Raw genomic sequence first — 11,289 nt, 5'->3', positions numbered from 1 at the left:
AACTGCTCGACCCTGGAACAGACAAGAGGCGCAAGAGGACAAAGGAGACGGGAGATAACATCATCCTCGAGACATCTGCCGCCGACAGGCAGCAGGGTTGGCGGTCGAGCCGTACACAAGATCATCAGGTGGAAGCTTCCACCGTCACATCCGGGTTATGCTCGGACGATTATAGAATGGCGTCAGGAGTACTTTTCTGACATGGGCTCGTTAAGGTATGTTTGGGAAAGCGTACACGCATCGAGAAATGTGCCCGCGCCTCCCCGAGGTCCTATATAATGACCCCCAGATGTCGATGAAGATATGCACAATTTTCACTGTAGCCACAGTTACGCTGCCTCTCTCATTTCTCGTTGCCTGACTTGAGCATCGGAGGACCGTCGTCGGAAAACCCTTCCCGACTCGGCTTCTTTGCAGGTCCATCGGAGATATTTATCGTCAGCCAGAGACAGCGGAGCGTGCCACGTCCCAACGTCCGTCGACTCAGCGCTCGGACAGGATCATTTGTATTATCATCTTCCGTCTAAATCCTAAGTTGGTCGGATATATTATAACAATTACAATTTTATAACTGTTATTATATATATTATAATGGTTATTATTTCAAAATTATTATAAAACATACTTAATCTGTTAAAAAAATATGATTTCATAATTACTATCTGTTTAAAAATATTCACATTTTACCTAGCTACCTTGCTGGGAAGCAGACGCTCCATCAAAACCGTCACGTTATTAGCAGCTGTTGCACTTTTACCTAGCTGGGAAGCAGACGCTCCATCAAAACCTCCACATTTTTGACGAGCTTGCTCAGCCATGAGTTGCCACTTTGAAAGCATATCATCTCAAGCTGCTAGCGGCTTGAGCTGCCACATTAGCAACTGTTGTTCTTAGTTTATCGTCTTCTTCTTTGTTAGCCTGCTCAAACAAGAAAGTAATTACAGGGAAAATGAAAAAAAAAACAATTATTCAACAGAACAGTGATACCTTAACGGCTTTAGAACAATCAACTTCTTTGTCCTTTTCTACATCAACTTTTGTATATCATGTCAAAAAAGGTAAAAGGCCGTTTTAAGTACTTAGAAGGAAATAAATGCATGAAAAATTTTCAGATTTGGGCAAATTCCGGAAAAAGTCAGATGCCAGTATTCACATGGAGCAATGTTTGATTCAAATACTTAAAGGTGTATATATCAAGCCTTATAGAAAGGATAAATCCAAATTGTTTCCGGGTGATGGTAAACCAAGCCTTATCACTAATTAGGGTCGGCAATATGAATTCATCTATGTTATTATGTTCTATCCTCTATTATATCATCTATATTTAAATAAATTTTATCCTATTTTATTATATTACTAAGCAAGTCTTTTTTGATCTTTCTCTCTCTCATTTAATGTGAGTATTTGTTAGATCCCAACATTCAGAGTTATATAACATAACAGGTCTAACTGTCATTTTGTAAAACTTCTCTTTAACTTTTAGAAATACTTTACTATCACATAAAACATCCGATGTCAACCTCCATTTCAACTATCTTACTTATATTCTATGTAAGACATCTCTCTCAATTCCTCTATCGTTTTGCAAAAATGATCCCAAATACTTAAAACTTCTAGTTCCAGACAACTCGTCATCTCCCATCTTAATAATTATCTCACTACATCTAATATTGCTAAATAAATTCAATCTATTCTGTCTATACTCTAGTAAGCCTAAAATCTTTCACTTCTAGTGTTTCTCGTCAAGATTCTAGTTTAGTATTTACTCCTTCACGTGTCTTATCTATCAAAACATATCATCTGCAAATAGTATGCACCGTGGTACTATATCTTGAATGTGTCTAGTGAGTTCGTCCATGATTAGTGTAAAAAGATAGGGATTTAGAGTTGATCTTTAATGCAACTCTCTTCTTATTAGAAATACTCCAGTTGACCCGCCTGACGTCTTCACTCTGGTCATTACATTTTCATACGTATCCTTAATTAGTTTAATATATGTTACGCTAAGTTTTTTCTAAGTCAATAAATATCATGTGTAAATCTGGCTTTTGCTCTCGATACTTTCAATTAATTGTCTGAGAAGATGTATAGTTTCTATTGTCAACCTTCTAGGCATGAATCCAAATTGATTTTCGATCGTCGTTGGCTCCTTTCTTAATCTTTTTTCTATTACTTTTTCCCAAAGATTCATGGTATAACTCATTAGTTTAATACTCTTATAGTTTACATAATTTTGTATGTCTCCTATGTTCTTATATAAAGAATTAGAATACTTACATTCCATTGATTAGATATTTTTTCTATTTTCAATATCATATTAAATAATTTTATAAGTATAAGTCATTTATTATCTTGTTCTCTAAACACTTCCATACCTCTATTGGGATATCATCTCATCCCACGATTGTTCTATTTTACATCCCTTTTAAAGCTTGCTCTATTTCTGAAGTTTGAATTCTATGATAAAAATTTAAATTTCTATACTCATTTAGCCTACTTAAATTGTCTAAGTTGACCACCTAAACCTTATTAAAAAGTTGATGAAAATATATTTTTCACCATTCTTTTATTTCTCCATCATTTACTAGTATCGTATTGCATTTATCTTTAATACATCTCTTATTTTTCTTTCTCTCACTTTAACTATTCTATAAATGTCTCTTTTCCCTTCTTTTGTATCGATGTTTCAACATAATCATTCAAAAGTTTTATTTTTTTCTTCATTCACTACTTTTCTTAGACTCTTTCTTAGTTATAGTATATTTTTTAAAGTTTTTCTCGTTCTTACAATATATAATTCCTTATAGACTATTCGATTTTTCCATCACTTTTTCCTGTACTTTCTCATTCCACCACTAAGATTCATTAGTGATACATGCCCCTTTGACTCACCGAGTACACTTTTAGCAACTATTTTCAACTTGGATACCATCTTATCCCATATCGTATTAGAGTCACAGTATATTTCACCTAATGCTTGTACTTCTAGTTTCTCCTTAAATATATTTTGTTTCTCATCCTTTAACTTCCACCACTTAATTCTAAGAGTCGCGTATATTTTCCTTCTATTGATATTATGATTAAGGCGTATATCCAATACTACTAACTTATATTCGGTAGTTAAATTTTCTCCAAGGATAACTTACAATCTTTATAAATCTTTCTATTCCTCTTCCTTACCATAAAAAAAAAAACAATTTACGATTTATTATCCCACTTTTAAACGTGACCAAGTGTTCTTTTTTTCTAAAAAAAACGTATTAGCTAGTATAAGGTCATATGCTATCACAAAATCTAATATAGTTTCCCTTCTTCATTTCTTGTTCTAAACTCATAACCCCCATGCACCCTCTCATATTCCTCATTTTTCACTTCAACATGTTCATTTAAATCGTCTCCTATTAAAATCATTTCATTTGACGAAATATTTTGTAGCACCTCATCTAAGTCGTCCCAAAATCCTTATTTAGATTCTTCATCAAATCCTACTTAGAGGTGCATATATGATAATTATGTTCACAGCTTCTTTCGCCACTACTATTTTGAGAGCTATAATTCTATCCCCTTTATAACTACTTCAACGACTTCAACTTTTAATGAACTATCTATAAAAATATCCACTCTATTTTTTGTTTTACTCTTTCCTATGTATTATAACTTAAACTCGAGTTCTCTATCATTTTTGTCTTTTCACCTACCTATTTAGTCTCTTATACATACAAAATATTAATTCTTCTCCTAATGATCATATCTATTACCTTCATTACTTTACCAGTAAGAGTTCCTATGTTCCATATTTCAAATCTTAAACTATTAATGTTTCTATAGTCTTTCCTATGTTTGCCAATATGTAATGGGTGTGAGTTGTGTTCATTCTTGTTGTACTCTTGTTTAATAAGAATGTAATCTTTTTATTTGGCTTAAGCTATCTTGTTTCCATGATGATTGGCATACACGTGTACTTAGAATAATTAGTCCAAATAATGTGAATTTATTTATCCAAAATTGTTTAATGATTATTATCATACACATGAATATTATGCATAAGGATTCATGATGGTGTCCCCTCGGAGCAGGACGGGACGGTGGTTAAGATATGAAATGTTATCACAAGATATCTTAGGGTCGAAACTGAATACATTCGAGCTTTTTTTTTTCTCATATCTTAGCCACCTGCACCAATAGCTTATAACCACCTGTGATTTACCTTCTTCATATTATCCTAAGAATAGATTGATGAGGATGCTGGGGCGAGCGAATCACCACATAAGGATTCCATTATGCCACATAAGGATTCCATTATGGCTTGAAGATTTCTCAACATTTTAACCATTTTCCATTCAATTATGGAACATAATAATTTAGCAAAGTACTACATCTGGTCATCATGTTTAACATAGCGAATACATTTTTATCTTTTTTATATATGGAAAGAAATGTTTATCCATCTTCTTTATATTTATCTATTAGAGCATCTGCAACGCTAATTCGTTATAATATCCATCATCTCATCAAAAAGTATGAGACCCACTACCACATACTCATTATAACAACATATCTCTTTCACTCACATTCCTTTTAACATTAACATTCATTATTTATGAGTCCCACCCTTCACTTATTCATCTCTTTTATTAGTTTTTTAAATAATATTAAAAATTTTATAATTTAAAAAAGAAAAATATATTAAAAAATTAAGAGAGAGGGTGTTCAAATCTTTGAACACCCTCTCTCCTCTCTTTTGTAAATGGACATTATAATACCCACTCACAATAGAGAGGGGAGTTTATAATGTCCATTTAACACCCATTGAGGATGCTCTTATAGTTTTTTTTTTATTTATGAAATATCATGTGTCACAATCTTTATGTTTAAGAATTGTTTACACGGCATGCACCTATTAAATAAAGACATTATCTTCTTCTCTTTCTATCGATGGATTGACTTTTCAATTTCTTGTTACAACATTGATTTCTGGTATCATTTACATTTTTCATATTTCAAGTTTAGTACAATTGTATTTTAATTGAAGTTCATTCTTTGAATAAGGAATGATACCTCAAGCTTTAAATTGATATCACGATTGAATCAAATAGTCAGAGAATCCAAGTATCAATCATATTAGATTGGTAGAATCGATGAATCAAAATTGCTAGGAAAAAGGAAAAACAAAGGTTCAGATTTAAGATTAATAGATGATGTTCTAAATATTTAAAAGAATATGTTTATTATACATCATTACATATACAATTATTAAATATGTAAATAAAGTCATATTATATAAAGATTAATAAGCAATAAAACATTATTACAACAACTAATAAAATTATATTTTAGATTACTAAATAACATTAAATTGTTAAAATATATATAAAAAAATACCTGCACACCCATGATGGACTCCCACTATGAGCCCCCTTCACACTGAAAATGATCAGGATGACAAAAATTGATTCGAGTGCCTGTCCATAGTGGTTGCCCACCGTGGGTGTCTTGGCTATATATGTGTTATTCAATATTTAATTTTATAGGAGCCAATCGAGTCCCAAATTAGTTTTTAGTTAAAAGTTATTTTATTTTTAATATTTAGATTGTTGTTGATCGGAGGAGATTATTGTGTTCTCTCTTAATCCCAAATAACTTCTTTCAATTCATAATATCCTCAATCAATAATGAGTAAGGGAAAAATAATAAAGCGTTGAGTCACTCGACGTACAAGTTAAACAAGTGATCCTTAATCTTATAGTGGATTTTGAACTGCAGGAATAATAAGCAATTTTAGAGTAAATTAAAAATTCAGGTGACGTTTGATTTAGAAGTTTGGGAATGAGAGAATGGATTCATTCTTAAACCTTGTATTTGGTTGATGGAAAGGGAATCAAGATTTTGGAATGAACCCAAAAATTTGAGTATAAATGAAACTCACCCCCTCCCTTTGATTTTAATGGAATGGGAATAAGAATTAAGTTTTAGACAAAATACCCTTAGTATATTTGTTCAATTTTTCTTTCATTCCACTCTCTCTACTTATTCTCTCTCATCATACTTTCTCTCTCCTCATTCTATCATCACATTTTCTCTCTCAACATACTTTTTCTCTTCTTATTTTCTCTCATCACACACTCTCTCTCTCTCATTATTTTCTTTCTCTTCATTCTCTCCTCATTTATTCATCATACTTTCTCTCTCCTCAATCTCTCTTACCATATTCTTTCTTCATATTTTATCTCATCACACCCTCTCTCTTCATTCTCTTCCATCACACTATCTCTCCTCATTCTCTCTCATCACACATTCGCTACCATTTTCTCTCTGTATTCTCTCTCAGCACACACTCTCTCTCATTATTTTCTCTCAGTCATTCTCTTCTATTTTTCATCATACTCTCTCTCATCATATTTTCTCTTTCTTCAATCTCTCTTGTCATACTCTCTCTCCATATTTTCTTTCATCACACTTTCTCTCTCTTCATTCTCTTCCATCACACTCTTTCTCCTCATTTTCTCTCATCACATTTTCCCTCTTTTCATTTTTTCCCATCACACTTTCTCTCTCATCACACTTTCTCTTTTTTCATTTTTTGCCATCACTTTTTTTCTCTTAACACACTTTCTCTCTCATCACGTGTTGGCCTAGGGACGGGTTGGCGGGGGCGCTGGGGGCGAGCGAATCGCCTTTTGTCACATGTCACATACTTTTTCTCTTCTCAATCTCTCCTATCACGCTCTCTCCTTATTTTCTCTCATGACACTTTCCCTCTCTTTATTTTTTTCTCATCACACTTTCTCTCTCATCATATGTTTCTCTCACATTCAACTTTATCTTCTATTTAATGTTTTCTCTTATTTTTTTTTCAAGGGTAAAAAAGGAAATTTAAGTTCATTCCGATTGAAAATATTCAACTAACCAAACATTATTTTTAGGAATGATATCCAAGCTCATACCCATTCCCAATCCACAATACTATGATATCCAAACTCATACCCATTCACATTCCACAATACTATGATACTCATTCCGATTCCGATTCCGATTCCGATTCCTAAGAGAGAACCAAACGCCACCTCACTCTTCTAACAGGATGAGTTCAGATTAAAGAGAAGGCTAGATTAGTCACGTTTTTCAAACTTATCTCACTTTAACCAAATGTTATCACAGCTCATCCATTTTCACTTTATATTTGATTAAAGTTCAATAGATTCTATCAATTTTCTAAGGTAATCTAAAAAAAAATCAACAAATAACTAGCAAAGAGGGTCCTTATCTACTCACTTCCGTTACTTTCCTATGTTTTTCAGTCCCTTCAACCTGTTTTTTTTCGCACTCTTAGCTTTCTGATTCATTGAAAAAAATCTGGCATCAAACATCTGACGTGATGACAAATTGATGCCTGGACTTTTCAACATAGACTCTCTGAAAAAGGGAATAACAAATCTCACGATAGATGACGGGATTCAAAAATAAAGCCAAGCATGTCCATGATTAGACTTACCTGTTTTGACAGTCTTATCAGATAAGACATCAACCCCTTCAAATGCTCCTCGACGCACTGGCAAGTATTGGGTATTATTAAGTAAATAGATCACCTCCAAGACAATGCAGATGATATAGACATGAATTACCATTAGACAACGTTCTACGTCACCACCAATAATCTTCAAACCACATTTAAACACTGCAAGAAGCACCACAGATTAGAAGTGCCGGACCATTATATCTTCCTAATATCTAAAAATGGTAAAAGAGCATTAATTTCATCAGATAGAAGATGTAATAACTGATATCTGAAATCCTTTTTTGAAGGGGGGCCTTCTGCAATATTAACCTGTCTTCTTCTTGTACAACCCTTCAAGTTGCTTCTGACTCTCGACTGTCTTCTTTCAGGCCTGATAACAGCTGCTCTTCCTCTTCCTATTGAATATTCAGAAATACCCAATATAAATTTGGAAACATTGTATCAATATTCATTTGTAGAAAGCTGCTATTTTTTCCATAAATTAAACACAAGGACAGGTTCATACCCTTAAATTAACTCCACTAACAACAGCAACATCATTTAGCTGCACAATGCTTTGATCAAGAGAAGTGCCAGCAGTTTTCTGCTTCTTGCTGACGGCATAATAATAGAATTTGCAACTTATAGTTCTAGACATGCTCTTTGAAAAGAGTATGGTTATGAGGTTAACCTGAACATCGGCGGAGATGAGCCTAGTGCATCGAATGGTTTCTTCTGCCCAGCAGATGGTTTCTTTAATGGAGATTTTGTCATTGATCCAGGCGGGGGTAAAGTTGCAGAAGTCACCTGCTGCAAGTGAATCTACATTTACATTCATAAAAAACAATGCATGCATTTTACAACAAAAGGTAAATTTTACAAGGCATTTTGTGGAAATATTGCAAAATGCAAACTATTGGGATGCATTTTGACAATAAGCAAAGTTGAAGGTGTAAAAAAAAGGCCTTTTGAGGGTAGAATAGAATTGCCACAAAATAAAATGTCAAATGGTAAGTTACAGTCTTATATGAGGATGTTGTACTGCATTCAATATCCAGGGAGAACATGTAGTTAAAAATGCACTTTCATTGTAGCTTTATGCCAATGTAAAAACACTCATGATGACAAAAGGCGAATACGCTCGCCCCCAACGCCCCCGCCAACCCGTCCAAGGGCCAACACGGAGGAGGTAAATCACGGACGACTACTAGCCTTTGGAATAGTGACTAGTACATAAGGGAGGTATTTACCATGCTTTGGTACTTGGGTGCTCAACAAGTACCAAGTTAAATGGCACACATGGTGAGTTGGTAGCACTAAGCAAAAAAGCTGGTTTGTTACTCATTCTATTAGGAACTACACACTTTTTATTTCATCATATTCATGGATTTAAGATCATGACTGAGAAACTAAATCTGCTCCGAAGAAAAGGGATGAATGTCCAACAAGAGAAAGGATAATCTATAAGCCTAATTCACTTGCAAGTTAGTTGGTTGAAGATGGAAAAATAATCATTTCAGAACATTTTTGTAAGATGATTATTTTTTTTCCTTTCTAAAATCTTTCAAGGCTATAAATTGTGACCATAAATAATCATTCTATCAGAGCCTAAGGATTCCACTAAAGGTTCATACATGGAAGGTGAGTCGAAGCATAATATCAAATTGGAATGTGCCATCAATGGACAATATGTAAATATTGTTGTACTACCCTTTGATGGTCCGAGGCACAAAAGATGTTAGCTAACATGAGTACAAGTTAGTAGCACTCTAATCTAGTTCAATGCTCAGTATTTTTAGAATGTCACATGGTGCCATCAAAAGTCCTATAATAACACATGTTCCCATATGAGTTAATTGTTTGCAGTACAAAAGTTTTCTAGTTTAATGCTCTTGTGTTTTAGCATGTCACGTGGTGCCTTCAAAAGGACTATAATAACACCAGTTCCCAAATGAGTTAATTGTTCGCAGTATAAATCTCAGAGACTCAAAATTAAACTTATTTTGCCTAAAGTATTTTTGGAATTACAACAATGAGACTCAACTCTGCCCATGATGATCGGTCATGGCCGGTCCCAAGCCCGGATAAAGGAGGAGGGTTGTGTTAGGTTGCCAGCCAGCGTCAAATTATAGCAAATATTCAATGAATGAATTCATTAAACTATTGTGCTAATGCTAGGTTGTTCCCCGGAAGGAATGCGTTGCAGGATCCGACTGTAACGTCTCGGCAAGGACCGCTACATCTCCAGAACTCGAGTGTAGTGCTAAATATGCAAGAGTTCGCATTACAAGGTCCGACTGTAACGTCTCAACAAGGATCGATTCATCTCCATGAGAACTTGTGTGTAGTGTTAAATAGGCAAGATTTCTCACACCATACGTTGGATAAGAACAAATATGATAGGAAACCTAATAATCTAATATTTGAAACATGGAATATAGGAACTCTCACTAGTAAATCAATGGAGGTAGTAGATATGATGATTAGGAAAAGAATTAGTATTTTGAGTGTACAAGAGACAAAATGGACAGGCGAGAAGACAAAGATGATAGAGAACTCGGGTTTTAAGTTATGGTACACTGGAAAGAGTAAAACAAGAAATAGAGTGGGTATTATTGTAGATAGTTTGTTAAAGGATGAAGTTGTAGGAGTAGTTAGAAAAGGGGATAGAATTATAACCCTTAAGATAATAGTGGCAAAAGAAACTATGAACATAATTAGCATATATGCACCACAGGTAGGATTAGATGAACTACCAGATCAAGGTTTTGGGAGGACTTAGATGAAATATTACAAAATATTCCACCAAATGAAATGATTTTAACAGAAGGTGATCTAAATGGGCATGTCGGAGTGAAAAATGAGGAATATGAGAGAGTACATGGGAATTATGGGTTTGGAACGAGGAATGAAGAAGGGAAATCTATATTAGATTTTGTAATAGCATATGACCTTATATTAGCTAATACGTTTTTTAAGAAAAGAGAAGAACACTTAGTCACATTCAAAAGTGGGAATAACAAATCGCAAATTGACTTTTTTATGGCTAGGAAGAAGGATAGAAAGATTTGTAAAGATTGAAAAGTTATCCCTAGAGAAAACTTAACTACCCTAGTGTTAGATATACGCCTCAAACATAGTATCAATAGAAAGAAAATATATACAATTCCTAGAATTAAGTGGTGGAAGTTAAAGGATGGGAAGCAAAATATATTTAAGGAGAAGGTAAAAGTACAAGCATTAGGTCAAATATACGATGACTCTAATACAACATGGGATAAGATGGTATCAAAGTTGAAAATAGTAGCTAAGAGTGTATGGTGAGTCAAAGGGACATGCACCACTAAGTAAAAAATCTTGGTGGTAGAATGAGAAAATACAAAAGAAAGTAAAAGGAAAAACAAATAGCTTATAAGGAATTATATATTTGTAAGACGAGGAAAACTTAAAAAAATATACATTAGCCAAGAAAGAAGCTAAGAAAGTAGTGAGTGAAGCAAAAAATAAAACTTTTGAACGGTTATATCAAAAATTGGATACAAAAGAAGGGGAAAGAGACATTTATAAAATTGCTAAAGTGAGAGAAAGGAAAACAAGATATCTTAGCTAAATAAAATATAATAAAGATGAATGTAATAGGGTATTAGTAAACGATGGAGAAATAAAAGAGCGGTGGAAAAGGTATTTTCATCAACTTTTTAATGAAGGTTTAGGTGGCCAACTTAACTTAGATAATTTAAGTAGGTCAAATGAGCATAGAAATTTTAATTTTTATCGTAGAATTCAAACTTCAG

At 33.7% G+C, this 11,289-nt stretch overlaps 1 protein-coding gene across 3 annotated transcripts in view; it reads right to left on the bottom strand.

The window, feature by feature from the left end:
- Positions 1 to 666: 666 nt before the first annotated feature.
- LOC121969460 (transcription initiation factor TFIID subunit 4b-like) overlaps positions 667 to 11,289 on the bottom strand; it is a 35,285-nt gene continuing 24,662 nt past the window's right edge. Inside the window, exons 10-16 of one of the 3 annotated variants that reach the window (XM_042519575.1) lie at positions 8,187 to 8,305; positions 8,022 to 8,109; positions 7,779 to 7,911; positions 7,623 to 7,675; positions 7,493 to 7,549; positions 988 to 1,034; positions 667 to 918 (exon numbers count right to left, since the gene is read on the bottom strand). In XM_042519575.1, the coding sequence (XP_042375509.1) occupies positions 7,849 to 7,911; positions 8,022 to 8,109; positions 8,187 to 8,305 (270 nt within the window). In that variant the 3' untranslated portion in view covers positions 667 to 918; positions 988 to 1,034; positions 7,493 to 7,549; positions 7,623 to 7,675; positions 7,779 to 7,848. Of the gene's footprint in view, positions 919 to 987; positions 1,035 to 7,326; positions 7,414 to 7,492; positions 7,550 to 7,622; positions 7,676 to 7,778; positions 7,912 to 8,021; positions 8,110 to 8,186; positions 8,306 to 11,289 lie in introns of those variants that run through there. The other 2 variants (XM_042519573.1, XM_042519574.1) reach the window with 2 other exon arrangements.

Source organism: Zingiber officinale, chromosome 4A (genome assembly GCF_018446385.1).
Source record: "Zingiber officinale cultivar Zhangliang chromosome 4A, Zo_v1.1, whole genome shotgun sequence".
NCBI classification, from domain to species: domain Eukaryota; kingdom Viridiplantae; phylum Streptophyta; class Magnoliopsida; order Zingiberales; family Zingiberaceae; genus Zingiber; species Zingiber officinale.
This window is presented reverse-complemented; position numbering and strand designations above follow the sequence as displayed.